Genomic DNA, 16,272 nt, shown 5'->3' on the forward strand with positions numbered 1-16,272 from the left:
CACCTCCGGGGGAAAAGAATGGCCTGCTGATAACATATGAACGTTAAATGGATTATCCTAACAGTGTGTTTGCACTAATCAAACAGAGGCAGCTTCGATGGACTAGACACATTTGCAGGATGGGAGATGGTCGCATACACAAGGACCTTCTGTATGGTGAGGTAGCCGGGGCCAGGCGACCAGTGGGGCGCCCAAAGCTCCACTTCAAGGATGCTTGCAAGCGTGACATGAAGGCCCTAAATGCCGACTATCGCACTTGGGAAATGGCGAGACATCCTGTGGACTGGTGTGCACTAGCACGATGACTAGTTGCTACAGCAGCTTGGCAACAGGTGACATCAAAAACAACAACTCACAGCATCACTTGGCAGCTTCACGTGCCGCACTTGTGGCAGAACCTGCCTCTCAAGGATTGGCCTTCACAGCCATCAACAAAGATGCACCAAGAGAAGACACCTCACTGAAATGGATTGTTTGCTGCCTGTCCATCATCTTTCGTAGACGGAAGGATACCAACCAAAAGCTACGACACAGGCCAATTCCATCTCATTTTTATGAAAACTACAAAACTAAAATACAATCCTTCCATGTTACATCATCTTCACTTGCTTACCAGAATTCTGTTTGAAACCATTTATAATAATCTGAATCAGGGATCCATGTATCAAAATACCCACCTGCATTACCAAAGTGCCTCGGATAACATGATCAACTGTTCCGTAGCCAAATTCATCCTTGGGCTCAAAGTAAAAGTATTCCTGGTCAGGGCTGATTGCCTTCAGCAGCTTTAAAATATTGTTTGAGTACAGGCTACTGGCCTGTGTGGCCATTCTGCTCGGTAGATCTGTATAACCTATATGGGTCACACCCTAACAGATCAGAGGAGAGAGTTAACAAAGATAAGCTGAAATTACAAAAAAAATTAGTCTGTAACCTTTGTCAACCCACATTAATGACTACAAAAACAAACTTCTAAGTGACTTTTCAATTACTAACCTTATGTACATGAATTTCTTCAGGTTTTGTTGTTGCTATATTTCCACCAGCTTCAGCTGCAAGATCAACAATAACTGAGCCATCCTTCATTGTTTCCACCATCTCCTTAGTGATCAGAATTGGTGCCTGTTTTCCTGTAAATGCACATTAACACAGGATTATATAGTATTAGCACAAAGCATCATCCTTCCGTCTTCATATCCTTTACTCAAGTTGAAAAACATAGCACTGTGTAAAAGCACAAATCTTTTATTTACTTCTTTATAATAATCAGTATTTTACCCAAAACTCAGGTGCTTGTATACAGCTCTCCTCATCCGTTTACACACCATACTGCAGTAAGTCAGCTCAAAACAATATTTCACTCTATTTAAGGCAATGGATGCTGAACCATTACCTTATTTTCTGTATAATATTTAATATTATTTCTCCTTCCATTACACTTCACCTCTAAAGGGGAACTCCATACTCAGATATTTTTCCCATGTTTGGGAAGCCTGCAAGTACCTCATTCACTTGCCTATTGTTTCGAATATGGGACAATTGCGTTGGAAAGATACTTGATCAATTAAGCATTGAATTTTAGTACAAGTGGAGACAGTTTAGTCCATTTTGTCTGCACTGGATTTAGGCTCTTCTTAAGGGCTGATCTTACACAGCCCCATTTTCCTGCTAACTCCCCCTTTAATTGTCCAGTACCTTTTGGAAAGTTGTAATCAATTTGAAAGCATTCCAGGTTCATGGAAACATTACTGTTATTTCCACCTATATGCATCCAGTGCTTATTTGAAATCATGGCCTTGTGCACTTGATTTACCTAAAACTGCACAAAATCTATCATCGAATGCCTTTAGCATTTCAAACAGCTCAATTATATCACCCTTCCATCTACTCAGTTTGAGGAAATATAGCTCATGTTGTTTTAGCCTTTCCTCATAGCTCAGGCCCCTCATCTCAAAGAAATTTATACTGCATTTTATCCAAGGCTATAGTAAAAACTACACACACTCTGCCAGTGTGGCCAAATTATTGTTTTGTACATTGTCATCATGACCTTTTTTGCACTCATTCATTCATTCTTGATGAAAACCCCAAATCTAATTTCCTTCCAGACTGTGATATACAGACCACTTTTGATAATTCATTGTCATTTAATGCCATAATATAAATTATGTATATTACACAAAGTGAGAATTTTGTGTTAAAAATGTGAATTTTCAGATCAGTTGAATTAAACATAATTAAATTAAGATGAATAAATTTCAAGATTTATCCAGGACTATATTATATACAGGCTAACAGATACCCTGCGATCATTTAAAAATAAAGGAGTGCATCAATCACAGCGAAATAAATTACACAGAAAATACGTAGAACAAAAACATGCCATTCAGCCCAACCAGTCCATGCTGGTGTTCATGCATCACATCAGCCTCCTCCCATTCTTCCTCATCTATCAGCACAACCCTCTACTCCCTGCTCCTTCAAATGTTTATCGAGCTTCCACTTAAATGCATCGATACTACTCACCTCATCCACCCTCTGTGGTAGTGAGTTTCACATGCTCACCACTCTTTGGGTCAAGAGGTTTTTTCTGAATTCCTTATTTGATTTCTTGGTTACTACCTTCTGTTGATGGCCTCCAATTTTGCTCTTTCCCATGTGGAAACTCGCTTTCTGGGGCCCCAGGAACAGAGGCAGGCGGGAGCTAAAAATAGCCAGCTGGCGTGCCAGTTCCCCGGCTCCATCCCGGCCCTGGGCCTTTTGTGGATTTGGGATGAGGGTGGGGTATGTGGGGGATGGGGTGGGGGGAGGGAGCAGGGTTACCCACCACATGACTCATGAAGAGCCTACTAAGGTCAATTAAGGGAGCCTGAATGACAGTCTCACAGACCGCTTTGTAAAGATGCTCCCCCACTACCATTCAGTGGTGGCCAGGCTGCAAGATCCATTTTTTAATTAAAGATGTAAAAAGGTTGGAGACAGGGTGCCTCCATCCTGAAGCGCACTCTCAGTTACTTACCCTTTATTGCAGCCTGTTGCTCCTTTCAAGCTGGAAGACCTCTAATTGGCCCTCCAGCTTCGAGAACCTGCCCATTGTATGGCGAGCCCCTCTCCAGGCCAAATATGGGGACTGTCGCATGAAAATCACTGAGTGACTGATTTTCACCCTCCCCCCCTTCCACCCTCCACCCCACACCCCCGGGGCACTTTCGGGACTGGGAACAGTCCCGACCTCTGTTTCTACCCCAGGAAGAAAAATTAAGCCCTCTGTGTCTACTCTATCAAAACCTTGCATAATTTTAAAGACTTAAATTAGGTCACCTCTCAGCCTTCTCTTTTCAAGATAAGACTCCCAGCCTGTTCATCCTTCCCTGATAGGTTTAACCTCTCAATTCTGGTATCATTCTAGTAATTTTTTTTGTGCCCTCTCGAGTGACTCTATATCCTTTTTATAACATGGTGACCACGAACTGTACACAGTACTCCAAGTGTGGTCTAACCAAGGTTTTATGCAAATTTAGCATAACTTCTCTACTTTTCTGTTCCATTCCTCTAGAAATAAACCCCAGTGCTTGGTTTGATTTTGTTATAGCCTTATTGACTCCCATCGCTAATTTTAGTGATTGGTATATTTATATCCATGTATCTGTATATCAGATTCTTATTTTCTAAGTAATATGTGACCTCCTCATTGTTCTTACCAAAATGTAATGCATCACACTTAACTATGCTGAAACCCATTTGCCAATTATATGCCCATTCTGCAAGTTTATTAATGTCTTCTTGTAATGTGTTGCAGTCTTCCTCACTGTTGACTATCCCCCCCCCCCCCCCCCCCAAATGAGTATTGTCCATAAATACAGAACTTGTGTTTTTGATTACAAAGTCTAAATCATTGATATAAATTTTGAACATTTGTTCCAGCACTGATCCTGGTGATCCTTCTACCACTCTGAATAGCTACCCTATACCCACTCACTCTGTTTTCTGTCTTTCAGCCATCCAGCCAATTACCTATTTTGCTACTTGTCTCCTGACTCTGCATGCTTTGATTTTAATCATTAGTCTATTACGTGGTACCTTATTGAAGGCCTTTTTGAAATCTAGATATATTACAGCTACTGTATTATGCATGTCTACTCTGTTACCTCTTCAAAGAATTCAATGAGGTTGGTCTAGCAAGACTTTCCCTTTTAAAACCCATATCGAGTATTTATTATATTTTTGGTTTCTTGATACTTTTTCTATTTTCTCTTGGGTAAGGGTTGAAGGGTTGGGGGGGTAGTGATTCCATTCATTTTTTGACCACCAACGTTCAGCTGAACTGATCCATAGTTCCTTGGGCATGTTCTAACTCCCTTCTTAAATAAAAATGTTACCTATCTGCCAATCCCCTGGAAATAAACCTTTTTTTAATAAATTAATACATGTAATTGTGCCTCTGCTTTCTCTTCCCTAGATTCTTTTAGAATGCAAGGATGCAATCCATCCAGATAAATATCCTGTACCCTCACTTTTAAATACCTATGCATCTCTTTTCTTCTCCAGTGATTGGAGAAATTTATCATTTCAGGTATATTTCCATTCTTTATTCTTACTTGCAAAATACACTGTTCAGCAAAACAGGGGACATTAATTTTTGATCCAAATCCGGTCCTCACTCGCATGTACACTCACTTTCCAGGACCAGTCATGATATAGAAATCAGGAATGGGAATCTTGTTTGACCTTTTCCCTATTCACAGCCGAGAGAAACTGGGGCCACATGGCTCAGACAGTGATTCAGTCCATTTATTCAGGCATCAGAAAAAAATCAGCCAGGCTCCGAATGCAAATCATTCCACTTGATTTTCTGTCCTGCACTGTGTCCAGGTAATGCTTCATACTCAGATGTTGTAGACAAAAATCTAACCTAATCAATCAGTTATAATCTAAATGCTGAATGTATTGGTCACCCACATAAAATGTAACGGACATACAACAAAATCATACTATATCCTTCTAACAGGGTGGCGCAGTGGTTAGCACCGCAGCCTCACAGCTCCAGGGACCCGGGTTCAGTTCTTGGTACTGCCTGTGTGGAGTTTGCAAGTTCTCCCTGTGACCGCGTGGGTTTTCGCCGGATGCTCCGGTTTCCTCCCACCGCCAAAGACTTGCAGGTGATAGGTAAATTTGGCCATTGTAAATTGCCCCGAGTGTAGGTAGGGAATATGGGATTACTGTAGGATTAGTATAAATGGGTGGTTCTTGGTCGGCACAGACTCGGTGGGCCGAAGAGCCCGTTTCAGTGCTGTATCTCTTAATAAATAAGTAAATAAACTACTGTGTTCCTGAGAAATCCCTGCAATTTCCATTAATATCTTATTTTGAGATTCCAGAAGGGAGAGGCTGCCAATCTCATCTATATGGTTAGTGATAGGGAGATAGCAAACGACACAAGGATTGGCTATTAGCAAGGGGTAAACCAAGCACCACTTTGTGCTAAGCACACCCCAAGCCACCATTAGCACCTTCTGGTGAAGCAGAATTTTTATCCCTATGGGCTGGAGTATTTCAAAACGTGTTCAATGATCCTTCAGTCCAGCCCACCTAGGAGAACCAAATCCTAACGTTATTTTATCTTTCATAAGCTCCAGTTGGTAAGAGTAAAAGCATTGGTAGGAAGTGAGGAGCATGACATACAAAAATAAACATTAGGTCATGTCATCTTGAAAACGATGTAGGATGGTGCAGGTGATATTTAGCGTCATGGAAATTTATCGAGAAATATGCACCAAAAGAAAGCAATGATGATCAGAGTTGCATTTCTACAAGATACCTGGGTTGTATCACTAAACCTTAGTTCTCATCAAGCCAGTGGAACTAAAACATATGCTCTAGCTTCCCAAAGGGCTAAATGATAAATACTTTGCATAATAAAACTGAGTTTTGGTCTTTCTTCATTGAAAGACAGTCATCTATCTTTTGGGAAAACTGGAGCTCTTAAACTAATTTGCAAAAAAAAGACAAATAAAATAAAGCTATCATCACTCACCTGGGATAAGGGCAGTACTAATAAGAATATCCACCTCCTTGCACTGTTTGGCAAACAGTGCCATTTCGGCTTCAATAAATTCTTTTGACATCACTTTAGCATATCCACCAGTCCCTTCTCCCGATTCCTCCACATCAACTTGAAGAGGTTCAGCTCCAAATGATTTAAACTGTTCTAAGGCTGCCATTCTACACAAGAATTATACAAGACAAATTGTCTTAGATCATTTGCTTATAAAGAACAGTTTAGGCAATGTCTCGAAAGAGCTATAATCTAATGAGGGTTGGAATATTAGTCAGTCATAGTTCACTTCAGTAACTTTACAAATTGCCCAACTTTTCTCTCACTAAAGGCACTTTTCAATCATCCCCTCAAACCCAACATTTACATCTCAATATACCACAAATCAGTTCCACCTGTTCAGTTTAAACATTTAAATCTAAATTTTTTTTGAAGTTATGTAATTTTTTGAAACAACTGTATGACAGAATAAATAATCTGTACTCTCGGCACTCCCAATTTAGAAATTACTGTGAATACAGCACATTGACCTCCACATTGAATTCTCCAATCAATGCTGCTGTCGAGAGAGATTCCATGTTGATAGAGTCTCCAAAAATTTATCCCAATAACTTTTGGCAGAGTGTGTAATGTCATTTAGGTAAACCATGTACTTTTAATTGAACATCTCAGAGGTTGAAATTCAAACTATCTGGTCTCAATGACCAAGGTATTTCTTACCTTTGTTTCATAATTTTCTTGCGTTCCCTTTCCCATTTTATGGGATAATATTTACACTCAGGAATGAAATACTTAACATAATTGCATGCAACAAAAGCAACATTACCTTGTGTCAAAACCACGAACTATGGCTCCCATTGATTTTGCAGCACCAGCAGCAGCTAAACCAGCAACTCCACCACCAATGACCAACACCTGGTATAAAACACATTATAAGGTTTAAAAGGGAGAAACTGCAGAAAACCATCAGTAATTATAGTGGTTACAACTAACACTTAAAATAAACTTCCATTAATATAAATCACTGGTTAGGCCATAGTTATACTACAGTGTCCATTTTTGGGCATCCTCCTTTAGGAAAGATGCCAAGACCATTGAAAAGGTGCAGAACAGATTCACTAAGTTGATTTCAGAGATGAGAGGCGTCAGCTATGAGGAAAGACTAAAGGAACTAGAGCACTTTCATTTAAGCAGAGTAAGGTTAGAGGAGTTCTGATAGAGATGTTCATATAATGACGGGGATTGATGAGGTAAATTGGAGAATATCTATTTCCACTGGATGGTGCATTGGCATAAAGTAAACACCAAAAGAATAAAGGAACAGGTAAGGATAATTTTTTATGTAGTAGGTAGTGAAGACATGGAATGCCCTACCAGAAGCAGCAGTATGAATAGCTCTTAAAAGGGAAGCAGATAAATATTTGAAGAAATTAAAATACAAGAGTATGGAGAAAGGGAAGGAGAATGAGACTAATTGAGCAGCTCTTTCAATCAGCCAAAAGGTATGCAATGTGCAAAAAAAGTCGATGCATCACCACCAGTATGATGCCTAAGTTGTTATATTGCAGTGTAATAAAGTGAAGCCCAACATACAATCATTTAAGCTTAGTTTCACTAATAAGTGAATTAACACTTCTGAAAGAATGGAAATTATAAAAATATCAGCGTAAAATGAACTACACATTTAATATGGAGAAAACAATTTTTAAAAAATGCGTAACTAACTTGAAACCCCAGATTTCAATCACAAACCTGCCCATTATTGAAAACTACTAACCAGTTGTGACGAGCTTAGTCAGTGTCCAGCCAGTCTAGAAGACCTTTCAATGGGGATGGGTTCATCCACACTGAGGGGAAGGGGATATCTAAAATTGCCCAGATCCTCAAACATGTTTTTACCCGATAATTGAACTATAGAGGCAAAAGTTTATAGGCTGCACGTAGAAATTAAACGATCTTCTGAATCATTTCACCCTTATTCTTGTAATGACAATTTTCCCACAGCAATTGTTACCAGTTTACTGGTAATTCAGTAATTATCATCCCACAATGACTGGATATTCCAAATCAGCTTCCAATTGGAATACAAGCTCTATTAGGGAAGTCCTTAATAACAGAGCTTTTGTGCAAACTGCAGTAAACTATCACCAAGTTAACAAGTACGTTTCCTAAAGAATAGAAGCAGAAAAAGCACCTCGAAAATATAGAGTCTCCAATAGGGATAAAAGAAGAAAATTACAAAAGCTGGAAATTGGAAATCAAAACTTAACATGTTGAAAATGAGCAGTAGGTCTGTCAGCTTCTGAAAGACCTACATTCATACATTCTTGCCCCAGAAAATGAATCTTTCTGACTCACATTTTTAAGCTAAAATGATGGATCTCATTCATTGCCATAGGTATACGTTATGTTGAAGACCATTAATGATGGTAAAATCATACTGCCTTTCCTGCATGGGTTAGACTTCAGATTTCTTTTCCCCAGCTCCGGTATCCTTGTGAGTTAATTGAATGAAAGTTTGTAGCAATCTTCCCTGCTGGGGCTACAGGTTTTCAACCAGAAATGGTGCCTGACACTTGACCTTTCTTTTTCTATTGGATGGAGATCGACCTGCTGAGTATCTCTAGCGACTTCCTTCATCTGAACAAAGGTCAGCAAATTTCTGACACTCTTCCAAGCTTTGGAACAGAAAACACATGTCACAGTGTTCCAGCTCTGAAGGTGATGTAACGTTGTTGCTATCTCATTAAGGCTTTACATTTGTGTAAACATTCTGATGATTTATGCTATCTAACATGAGGGCCCAGCTTCTTGAATACTTAACCTGAAAAGGGCTGGTAACATTTTGCAGTTTGTATGCAGTTCATCTTTATTCAGCAGGGAAGATTACTACAAACTTTCATTCAATTAACTCAAAGATACTGGAGCTGGGGAAAAGAAATCTGAACAGCTGGAAGTACTGAAGTCTAACCCATGCAGGAAAGGCAGTATGATTTTACCATCACTAATTGTCTTCAACATAACGTATACCTATGGCAATGAATGAGATCCATCATTTTAGCTTAAAAATGTGATTGAGAGAGATTCATTTTCTGGGGCAAGAATGTATGATTACACTATGATGGGTTCTATAAGGTTGAGGGATAGATATGGAGTTGTGCAACAATTCAACATTACGATATCATGGTTGTACAGAATTATAAATGCCTTAGCAGTTTAGTAAGCAATGTTTACCTTTGCAGGAGGTACTTTCCCAGCAGCTGTTATCTGACCCGTGAAAAACCTACCGAAATGGTTAGCTGCCAGGACAACAGACTTGTACCTGAAAAAAGATAACAATATACACTTGAGAAAATCTTTACTAAGGAAACGAGTTATTGTAAAGTAAGACACCAACAACAGATTGCTTTTATATCACATCTTTAATGTAGAAAACCATTGTAAGAAGCTTTACAGAGGGAAATATGCCTAATCATCTGTAGGAGAGTTAGGGAAAGTGATCCAGAAGTTTGGGTAAGGATGCTTTTAAAAGTAGAGAGAGAAGCAGAGGTGGAAGGTTTTAGTGAAGGAGTTCCAGAGATCAGGGCCCAGGCAATTGAAGGTTCAGTCACTAATGGTCGGCATTGTTACCCCTTATACAATGGGCATCTATACTTAAAATAACATGTAGCCTATTAATATACAAATTACTTCAAAAAAATTAGATATTAAATGCAACATTGTACTAAAGGAGGATAATTTTTGCCTGTCGAGAACAACCTATTGGTAGCTGTAAAAATTCTCTCTGGTTTCAGTCATTGTTTGAAGCATGGTATAGACAAAGCACAAACAAGGCAAAAATCTATATTCCAGTCTACACTTGGGACATTTACTATATTAATTACTTGTACCTCTTACATTCAAGATCTTTTGTTTGGTAATTCTTCAGATGTATATGTAAAGAAGTTTATTATTTTTTCTTGGGATGTGAGTGACACTGGCAAGACAGCATTTATTTCTCATCCTTTGTTGCCGAGGACATTAAGGGTCATCGACGTTGTGTGGGATAGAAGCCACATTTAAGCCAGACCGGAATAAGAGGGGCAGAGGGGAGGTCCCTTCCCTGAAAGATATTAATGTATGAATTGGGTTTTTAACAATCTGGCAGCTTTCATGGTTATTTATTGAGTGCTAGCCCACAACTCACCAGAATTATTGTATTCAGTTTCACAACTTGCCATAATAAGATTTGAACTCATGACCTGTAAATTGCTAATCCAGCACCAAAACCACTACACCACCGTACCCTAAGAACAAGATCCAGAATCTACCTTGTACAAAGAAAAAACAAGACTTGCATTTACATAGCACTTTTCATGACCACCAGATATCTCATAGCACTTTACAGCCAATGAAGTACTTTTTGAAGTCATTGTTGTAGGAAATGCAGCAGCCAATATGTGCAAATTAAACTCCCACAAACAGCAATGTGATAATGACCAGATAATCTGTTTTTGTGATGTTGATGGAGGGATAAATATTGACGAGGACTCCGGGTATAATTCTACAGCTCTTCTTCGAAATAATGCTGTGGGATCTTTTACATCCAGCCGAGCAAGCAGACGGGGCCTCGATTTAATGTCTCACCCAAAAGGTGGCATCTCCAACAGTGCAGCGCTCTCTCAATACTGTCTTGAAGTGTCCGCCTTGATTTTTGTGCTCAAGCCCTGGAGGAGACTCGAACCTAATGACTCAGAGGTAAGAGTGCTACCAACTGAGCCACAGCTAATACATTGTATTTTATGCAGTTAAATAAGGTCCCTTTCTTCACTCCTTTTCAAAGCTGAAGGGTACAAGTTTTTCCCCATAACAAAGTCCTCTGACACTACTGATCAACCTTGTGGTCCTCTGATGCACTGCTTCTATAGCTGAGCTGTGAACTCCTCTGACTTGACATTCAGAACTGAACAAATACTAAAGACACACCTGACCAGAGCTAAATAGAACTTGAGCATGATGGCTTCAGATTTATATTCTACTGATTTAGTAATGAGGTTCAGTATTGTTTCCTCTACTGTCTGCTGTTTGCAATAACGAGACATAGAGGACATAGTAAGTACTGAGTCAATTATCACTCTCCACATCTCTTTAGTGTTTCCCCAAACTAGTTCGTCACCAATCACTGAGTGCGTATGTTTCCAATGTCTTTTTTTCCAAAGTTCAATACCTTGCACCTAACTTTATTGAATTTCGGCTGCCATAGTTCTGTCCCATTGCAAGTTTTCTTAAGCTCTTTCTTGGCTGTCTCAACAGACTTAAATGCTTCCTCCCCTTTAGTTCCAATTTGCATTGTGTTTCTAAATCAAGCTCTTCCATACAGACTGGAAACAGTAGGAACCCAAGCACTGATCACTGGAGCACTTGTGTTAATTACAATTATTAATTACAATTACAAATATTAATGCAACCCAACAGCTATAAAAGCATGCTGAAACCCAATTTCATTTTTTTTTTTTTTAAAAAAGTGTTTGTTATACCCTGCTATGTTAGCCATGGAACTAAGAGCATCATATCCCTGAGCTATAGTAACTCGAGGGACCTGGTCCATAGCCAGGACAGAGGTCTTGCGCTGAGCCAGTTTATTCATGAGATCAGCGTTTTGGGCTGGATAGATGAAACTGATTAGAGTAGCTCTCTCCTTTAGTAAGTCTGCTTCATGTGCCCCCAAGGTGTTATTGAAGGTCGGAGCCCTGACCTGCAAAAAGATTTTAAAAATACGTTATTAATTCTTATAAACACTTAAAACCATACTAAAATAACAGATATTCCATCAGACAGAAATACTGTGCATTAGAAACAAAACTGTTGTCACATCTGAATTTGGCTGTTAAGTTTGAGAACTCTTATGGGGCAACAATTACAACTTGCAGTGATATAGATACTTTTTAATGTAAAGAAACTATGGCACTTCATGAGGGAAGAGTGCCTTAGGCATTGAGCAAATGTCAAGGGAGGTGTCCAAAGAACTATGACATTGAGAAGGTTTGTGTGCAACTTGGATTTGCATACAGTCAGGTTCCACCCTAGGAGGTTATCCTGAATCTAAGTTGTTATATTAAGATTTAGCTTGCGAAAGAAAAAGCTTTAATTTATATAGCACCTTTGATGATCTCAGGATGTCCCAAAGCGCTTTACAACCAATGAAGTATTTTTGAAGTGTTGTCACTGTTGCAATGTAGGAAATGCAGCAGTGAATGCCACAAATAGCAATGGGGTACTGCCTCGGTTGTTTGTTTTTGGTGGCGTTGGTTGAGGGACAAATATTGGCCAGGACACGGGGAAAAGCTCCCCTACTCTTCTTTGAAGTTGTGCTGTAGGATCTTTTAGGTCAACCCAAGAAAGCAGACATGTCCAAGATTACAGCACTCCTTCAAGACTGCACTGGAGGGTCAGCATTGAAATTTGAGTTTGAGCTGAGATCGAGACTCAACAGTCTAGCCAAACAAGTATTTTGCTTTAAAATGCTATTTTCTGAAGTATTCAATAAAGAAGTGCCATGCAAACAAGAAGTTTAATGAGGAAGGAATATACCATCCATCCACGACTTTTTACAGAACAAAATCTTAACAGAAATTTCTTCTGACCTTTTGAAAAAAACAGATTTTTTTTTAAACCTGAAGTAGTGTCTCCCATCTGCTACATGACATTCCAGTAATATCAATTATGGGAAGTATCACAGATCAATGACATTGCCAGCAGCAGGGATGGATAGCCAATTCCAGCTGGCTTCTACATCAATCCATAAGTCATCTGATCCTGAAAAAGCATTACAAGTTGGGAATGCAGATTTCCCCCAACGTGTAGCATAGCATCTGGGGTTCAGACAAGAAGCCATCAGGCCAGCTTGAGATTGAGTAACCTCACGTTTGCTCTGGAGTCCCTGTGGGACTATATTCTTCTATTAAAAAGTGGGGAGAACTTGGACAACATGTTTTCTTGTTTGACTTTCCTTTTAATAATTTTGTCCTGGTCAAACATGTAATTCTAGAGCTACAAACATAATTAACTTCTATGGGTATATAATTTATATTTTGGTTTCCATTTGAAATGCTTTACCAAGTTGATTACAATAATTAGATACTGCACAGTGATTCAATACAAACTATTCTGGATACTGGTCTTGGCTTTTAGACACAGTAATTCATTGAATTTTGTGGTTCAATTGAAGATGCATCACACAATTATTAAAAATGATGACAAGGGAGTCTTTTTATTTGGTAAGCAATACTTGCGTGTCTTCATTCCGGTCACTGCAGTTCATTCATCACCTCTATGCTCCCCGAACTACACTGGCTCCCTGTCCCCCAATGCCTCAAATGCAAAATCCTCATCCATTTTAAATTTGTTTTATGACCTTAACCCTCTATATCTCTATAACCTTCCTTCAGCCCTACAAAACGCTCACCCTGAACTCTGTTCCTCTGACCCCTTTGGGGGCTTCATAATGTTCAGTTTTGCCAGTTCTCAGGTGCTGCTAGGTTGAGCATCCTAACAGTTACAGACCATTCTCCAGCAGTGGATTTTACCACAGCACCATTATCGCTCCACTCTCAGGGCTGGATTTTGTGCAGGAGGCAGGGGTTGCGGCAAGGGGCCGAAAAGTCAGGGGGTGGGGTGGGGGAAAGAGTGTGACGGGGGACTCCACCTCTGCACTTTTTCAGGCCCCCGGAGTGATCCTCTGGCATTTGGCTATCAAACATAAAGGAGGCAGGATCCCTGTCCCTTTATCACTTAATAGGGACAGGGATCCCACCCCTCCAAGAGCTGCCAGCCAATTACTGTGAGCAGTGGCCACTGCCGGTACTGCGGAGGTCTTGGACCCAGGCCCAGCATTGGAACCAGTTATGAAAGTGACTCTGTTTTGTTTTTAAAAAAAAATAATTTTTAAAGGAATTTTTAGTTAAGCTACATAAATGTTGCATCAGTTTTTTTTAAAATCAGGAGCACAGTGAGGGAGCCAGACTGGCAACGGTGTTACTGTTTGTCACATGGCTCACACTAGGCTTTGAACAGCAACAGGGGCAGCAAAGTGACAAGCACTCCTTTGATTGGACAAGCCCAGGCGCAACAGAACACTTGGAATGGGCAGAAAAACTAACAGGTTTTCTGGTTGTGAGTCAGTGTGTCAAAAACAGGAGAGGAGAGAATTCCAAGGAAGAACAGAAGCCTACAACCCAGCTTGCTTTCCAGCAATTCCCTAAAAGATTTTGTGAAGTTCACTGTCAATTCGTCATGTTTCATGTATTCAAGAAGGCCTGCTAAATTACTTTTCAGCGCCGCCTGCAGAGAACTAATTCTGGAAGATACCAAAGATTCTGTCTACGTGTGCTCGGAGGGTGGACGGTGCCAGTTTGGTGCAGCATGTCTCATCTGTTATTTTTTCAGGGGTGGGCAAGTGATCTGCTGGGTGTGATTTTTTTTTGTCTGTAATAGAGCTCTAATCTAAAAATCCTTTTTTCTCATTTAACCGATGCATATGTGTGTGTGTGAAGGGAATAAGCTAAATGGGACTTTTTAAAATGTAATGTTGGATTTTTAAAAATTTGATCTATGTGATATTGTTTAATTTCATTATTATAAAATAAGTCTTAATTAGTAAACTGTTAATTTTGTTGCTCAGTAAAGAAACCTGGTTAGAGTGTTCTATTCTGGGGAAGATAATGTATCTGGCTGACTGTTTCAACAAGTGGGAAAACTTTAAAGAATATGTTGTGACCTGTGGAGAAGTGGGACTGAATGAACAGCGCACACCTCCCGCCTCGGTTGTAACAAACTCCAGACCTGCGGTAGGCAAGTGTGGTCACCGGGGCTGGTCTGGAAGGCCCTGCGAAGGGGTTAGATGTTCGGTCTGGGGGAAGGGGGTACCAGGGGGTACAGTGGTTCCCAGGGGGCCCTCCATGGGCCATGAATTGCCCAAGAAGGGAGAACACCCCCGCCCCCACCGCAAGCCTCATTTTCCAAGGCATCCTCCCTGCGTGGTGCAGGCAACCCCCCCAACCGCCAGTTGATAAAATCCCAACGACGGCAGGAAGAGGCCCTTAATTGGCTGTCAATAGGCCACTTAAGGGCCTCAATTGGCCTCTGGGTGGGAAGGATAACACCGACATATCGCGCTGCTGGGAAGATCGGGACCCATGGCAACCGCTCCCGCTCCAATTCTCCAGCTTCCCCATCCCCCCCACCCTGGCCACGGAACTCATCGTCAGGCTGGGAACAAAATCCAGCCCTCAGTTGGCAGGGGGACATTTCCATTGGATAGTTTGTGTGAGGTTTCCTTCCATCTCCTGTTGAATGCTCCATGACCACCATCACCATTCCTTGCAGCTCAGGTGAGATGTAATGAAACTGATCACTAAAACACGTGGCAAATTTATGCATGATGTAGCATATGCAACCAAGGAATTGCAAAGGGAGACTTAACTTTTGCTTTTTTCTCTTACCCACTGTTCTGCTTCTATCTCACACACCGTACCACTTACTAAGTTAGGGTATCTGAGCTGCAATACAACCTCAATGCAACAACTGTATTCGCCAAAAGATAGTCAGTCAGTCATTGTGCAGGCTGCAATAAATTCCCTTTATATGGTTTCTCCACAACATGGTAACAGGTGGCTTAGGTTATAATGTGGGGTATTCTATATAGAAGTAAACTTTTAAAACCGGTCTGTTCATTAAAATTAAGTTCCTCTTTAAGCAAGCTTCCTCTTAAAAACATAGGACACAGGTTTTAAAATCTTACTGAAGGCACAGCAAATAAATATTTTAGAAAATAAAATCAATAAAGAAAACAACATGAAGTACATGCAGAATCTCTCTCAGCACTATTGCCTTGAGAATATTTCAAGCATGTTTACTCTTCTATAGTTCCTAGGTAGGGTACATACCTTTAGAATAATATCTGAACCAAAAACATCTTCTGTCTCATTAATAGTGGCTCCAGCCTCTCGATATTGGTCATCAGAGAATTTGGCACCATCACCAGCTGTTGACTCCACTTTCACAGTAAATCCCTGTTTGACAAGGGCTTGGACACCAGCAGGAGACACAGCCACCCTTCTCTCATTCTTATAAATTTCCTTAGGAATCCCAACAACCAAATCTTTGTAACGGACACCTATAAAAGTATGGAAACAATTTCATTAAAAAAACATTGTAGCGATATCAAAGGTATGATGCAA

At 40.2% G+C, this 16,272-nt stretch overlaps 1 protein-coding gene across 2 annotated transcripts in view; it reads right to left on the minus strand.

Moving 5' to 3' along the window:
- The window catches only part of LOC137352466 (NAD(P) transhydrogenase, mitochondrial-like), a 75,366-nt gene that overhangs the window by 41,567 nt on the left and 17,527 nt on the right, over positions 1–16,272 (minus strand). For both annotated transcript variants that reach the window (XM_068017948.1, XM_068017949.1), the window contains exons 3-9: positions 15,979–16,208; positions 11,572–11,789; positions 9,290–9,377; positions 6,882–6,970; positions 6,035–6,222; positions 997–1,130; positions 678–869 (exon numbers count right to left, since the gene is read on the minus strand). In XM_068017948.1, coding sequence (XP_067874049.1) covers positions 678–869; positions 997–1,130; positions 6,035–6,222; positions 6,882–6,970; positions 9,290–9,377; positions 11,572–11,789; positions 15,979–16,208 — 1,139 coding nt within the window. The remainder of the gene's footprint in view (positions 1–677; positions 870–996; positions 1,131–6,034; positions 6,223–6,881; positions 6,971–9,289; positions 9,378–11,571; positions 11,790–15,978; positions 16,209–16,272) is intronic.

This window comes from Heterodontus francisci, chromosome 38 (assembly GCF_036365525.1).
Source record: "Heterodontus francisci isolate sHetFra1 chromosome 38, sHetFra1.hap1, whole genome shotgun sequence".
Lineage (NCBI taxonomy): Eukaryota > Metazoa > Chordata > Chondrichthyes > Heterodontiformes > Heterodontidae > Heterodontus > Heterodontus francisci.